Genomic DNA, 3,251 nt, shown 5'->3' with positions numbered 1-3,251 from the left:
AGCCCCCCTCTTTTTACTATCTAGTGCACATAGGACATTAACTTTATATGCATGAGATATCAAGTTCTGCTAATTTTTACTTTGATACAAAGTACACTTCAGGGGCCCATACCATATGTTCCCATCATGCACTTGTGTTGCACAGTGGCAACAGAAATGGAAGCGTCAGATCACGCAAACTAAGGAATTTCAAATCTTACACATGGTGGAGTTTAAACTTGTTTCATTGATGCATCCTCACATTTTATTGTCATTTCAACACTGACACAGTCATTTTATTTCTCTTAAATATAATCATGATCTTTTGTCTAACAGCTTTGATCTGCAGTCCGTAGATAATAGCATTCATGGAGGGAGGAACCACGTGGAACAAGACGGACGCCAGCTTCCTGTGGTCTGACAATTGAGGGAACCGATGGAGGATGATGATGATGAAGCCTGACAACAGCATGATGAAGTACACGGCCAGGTGGGTGGTGCAGGTCTGCAGCGCTTTGCTGTTCAGAGCCTTGTTCTTGCTGCTCAGACACACCATGGCGATCCTCAGGTAGGTGAGCGCCACACTGAAGAGCGACACAGCCATCGTGCCCATGGCGCTGATGAGCCCATAGATGTGGTTGATGAGGACGTTTTCACAGGACAGCTTGAACAAGGAGGGGTTGTCGCAGAACGGGTTAAGAACAATCCGCCTGCAGCGAGACAGACAGACGCTGAGCCCCACGCTGACCGCGATCAAGAGAAAAGACACCGTCCACGCCACCACCGACAGCGCCACCACCATCCTGTTGGTCATGATGGTGGCGTATCGCAGGGGGTTACAGATGGCCACGTAGCGGTCGAAGGCCATGATCATGAGCACCGTGTGGGAGGTGCCTCCATTGAAGTGAGCGCAGAAGGCCTGAATAGCACAGTCGATGTAGTGAATGTAGCGGTCTGTGATTGGAATAAAAACGTTACTCAGCAAGCGAGGGATGATGGTCGTCGCCCCGAAGGCATCGTTGATACTCATGTTGCAGAAGAGCAGGTACATGGGCTGGTGGAGGCTCTTCTCCATGGAGATCAGGACCACCAGGCCGATGTTGGACACCATGATGAAGATGTAGATGAGGAGGAGGAGGACGAAGGCAGGTACGGCGGACTGGGGGCTGACCTTTAACCCCTCCAGCTGTAGGATATCCATGTCAACAGTTTCGTTTTCCATGCTTCTGGTGACTAGTAGTTCTCTTGAATACCTATGTTGAATACACTTCCTGTAAGTCGCTTTGGATAAAAGCGTCTGCTAAATGACTGTAATCTAATGTAATGTAATGTATTGTGTATCTGAGGTACTTGGTTTCACTATATGCTAGCCTACACTTGCTGGGATTAGCTGTGAGACCTGCTTCACGAAGGACATCCAGCACCTTCTGTACCTGGGGCAAATGATTTTCCCAATCTGTGCTATGTATCACTATGTCATCTAAGTAGGCTGCGGCATACTTTTTGTGGGGTCGCAGGACCCGGTCCATGAGCCGTTGGAAGGTGGCAGGGGCTCCGTGCAGCCCAAATGGTAATTTGGTGTACTGAAAAAGCCCTTCACTTGTTGCAAAGGCTGTTTTCTCCTTGGAAGTTGGGGAAAGCGGGACTATTAGTCCATCAGGTTGTGGGTGGTATACTGACGTTCTGAGGTGCTTGATCTTTAGGAGGGAGCACAAGCCTTTTGCCTTTTTCCCCATGCTGTCACGGTTGGTGTGTGGACCCAAGAGCAGTACGACGAGGAGACAGATAAAGTTCTGGAGCTTTATTTGAAGCTGAGAACACTTTGAGCCCGAAAGGCCTCCTTCTTCAGCTTGACGGCCTCCTACACTGCTGGTGTCCACCAGCGGGTTCTGCCACCACGACAGGCACCGATCGCCTTCCGACCACAACTTCTAGCAGCAGCTTCCACAATGGAGGATTTCAACATGGCCCACTCGGATTCCATGTCCCCAGCCTCCCCCGGGATGCACGAGAAATTATTCCGGAGGTGGGAGTTGAAGACCTTGCGGACAGGATCCTCAGCCAGACGTTCCCAGTTCACCCTCACTACACGTTTGGGTTTACCGGGTCTGTCCGGCAGCCTCCCCGCCACCTGATCCAACTCACCACCAGGTGGTGATCAGTTGACAGCTCTGCTCCTCTCTTCACCCGAGTGTCCAAGACATATGGCCGCAGGTCTGATGGCACAACTACAAAGTCGATCATAGACCTTTGGCCTAGGGTGTTCTGGTACCAAGTACATTTATGAACCTCCCTATGCTCAAACATGGTGTTTGTTATGGACAGTCCATGACTAGCACAGAAGTCCAACAACAAAGCACCACTCGGGTTCAGATCGGGCAGGCCGTTCCTCCCAATCACACCCCTCCAGGTTTCTCCATTGTTACCCACATGAGCCGCTGAAGTCTCCCAGAAGAACTATGGAGTCCCCAGTCGGCACCCTTTCCAGAACACCACCCAAGGACTCCAAGAAGGCTTCAGATCTCGAACTGCCGCTTGGTGCATAGGCACAAATGACAGTCAGAGACTTTCCCCTGCGATTCCCAGTCACAGGAGGCCCCTCGCTTCCTCCCTGGGGAAAACTCCAGAACAGCGGAGCTGAGCCAAGGGCTGGTGAGCATCCCCACACCCGCCCGGCGCCTCTCACCTCTGGGCAACCCGGAAAAAAGGAAAAGTCCAGGAGTTTGGTTCCAGAACCAGTGCTATGCGTGGAGGTGAGCCCAACTATATCTAGTTGCTACCGCTCCACCTCTCGCACTAACCGGTTCCTTCCCGCCAGAGAGGTGACATTCCACGTCCCTAGAGCTAGTCTGTGATGCCGGGGGTCAGCACGCCCAGGTTCTCCGCCCCAGCCTGCCGCCCAGCTCACATTGCACCACCCCAATGCCTATCCCTGCGGGTGGTGGGCCTGACAGGGTGGCGGCACGATGTAGCTTTTTCCAGGCTGGCCCGCCAGGCCCCATGTGCCAAGGTCCGCCACCAGACGCTCGCCGGCGAAGCCCTCACCGGGTCTGGCTCCAGGAGGATGCCCTTGAGCCTTTTTTTTTCCGGCGAGGTGCCACAACCTTGCATCGCCCGATTCATTGAGGTTTTGTGATCAGCCTAGTCTGACCCCTCCCCCGAGACCACTTTGCCTTGGGAGACCCTACCAGGAGCTATTGCCCCCGACAACACAGCTCTCAGGATCACTGGGGCACACAAACCCCTCCACCACGATAAGGTGGCGATTCATT

General features: G+C 52.8%; 1 protein-coding gene across 1 annotated transcript; it reads right to left on the bottom strand.

Moving 5' to 3' along the window:
* Window positions 1–250: 250 nt before the first annotated feature.
* LOC129116280 (olfactory receptor 5B17-like) lies at window positions 251–1,201 on the bottom strand. The gene has a single exon (XM_054627250.1). The coding sequence runs from the start codon at window positions 1,199–1,201 to the stop codon at window positions 251–253; it is 951 nt and encodes a 316-aa protein (XP_054483225.1).
* Between the last annotated feature and the right edge of the window lie 2,050 nt (window positions 1,202–3,251).

The sequence above is a fragment of the Anoplopoma fimbria genome, unplaced genomic scaffold (genome assembly GCF_027596085.1).
Source record: "Anoplopoma fimbria isolate UVic2021 breed Golden Eagle Sablefish unplaced genomic scaffold, Afim_UVic_2022 Un_contig_8210_pilon_pilon, whole genome shotgun sequence".
NCBI lineage: Eukaryota > Metazoa > Chordata > Actinopteri > Perciformes > Anoplopomatidae > Anoplopoma > Anoplopoma fimbria.
This window is presented reverse-complemented; position numbering and strand designations above follow the sequence as displayed.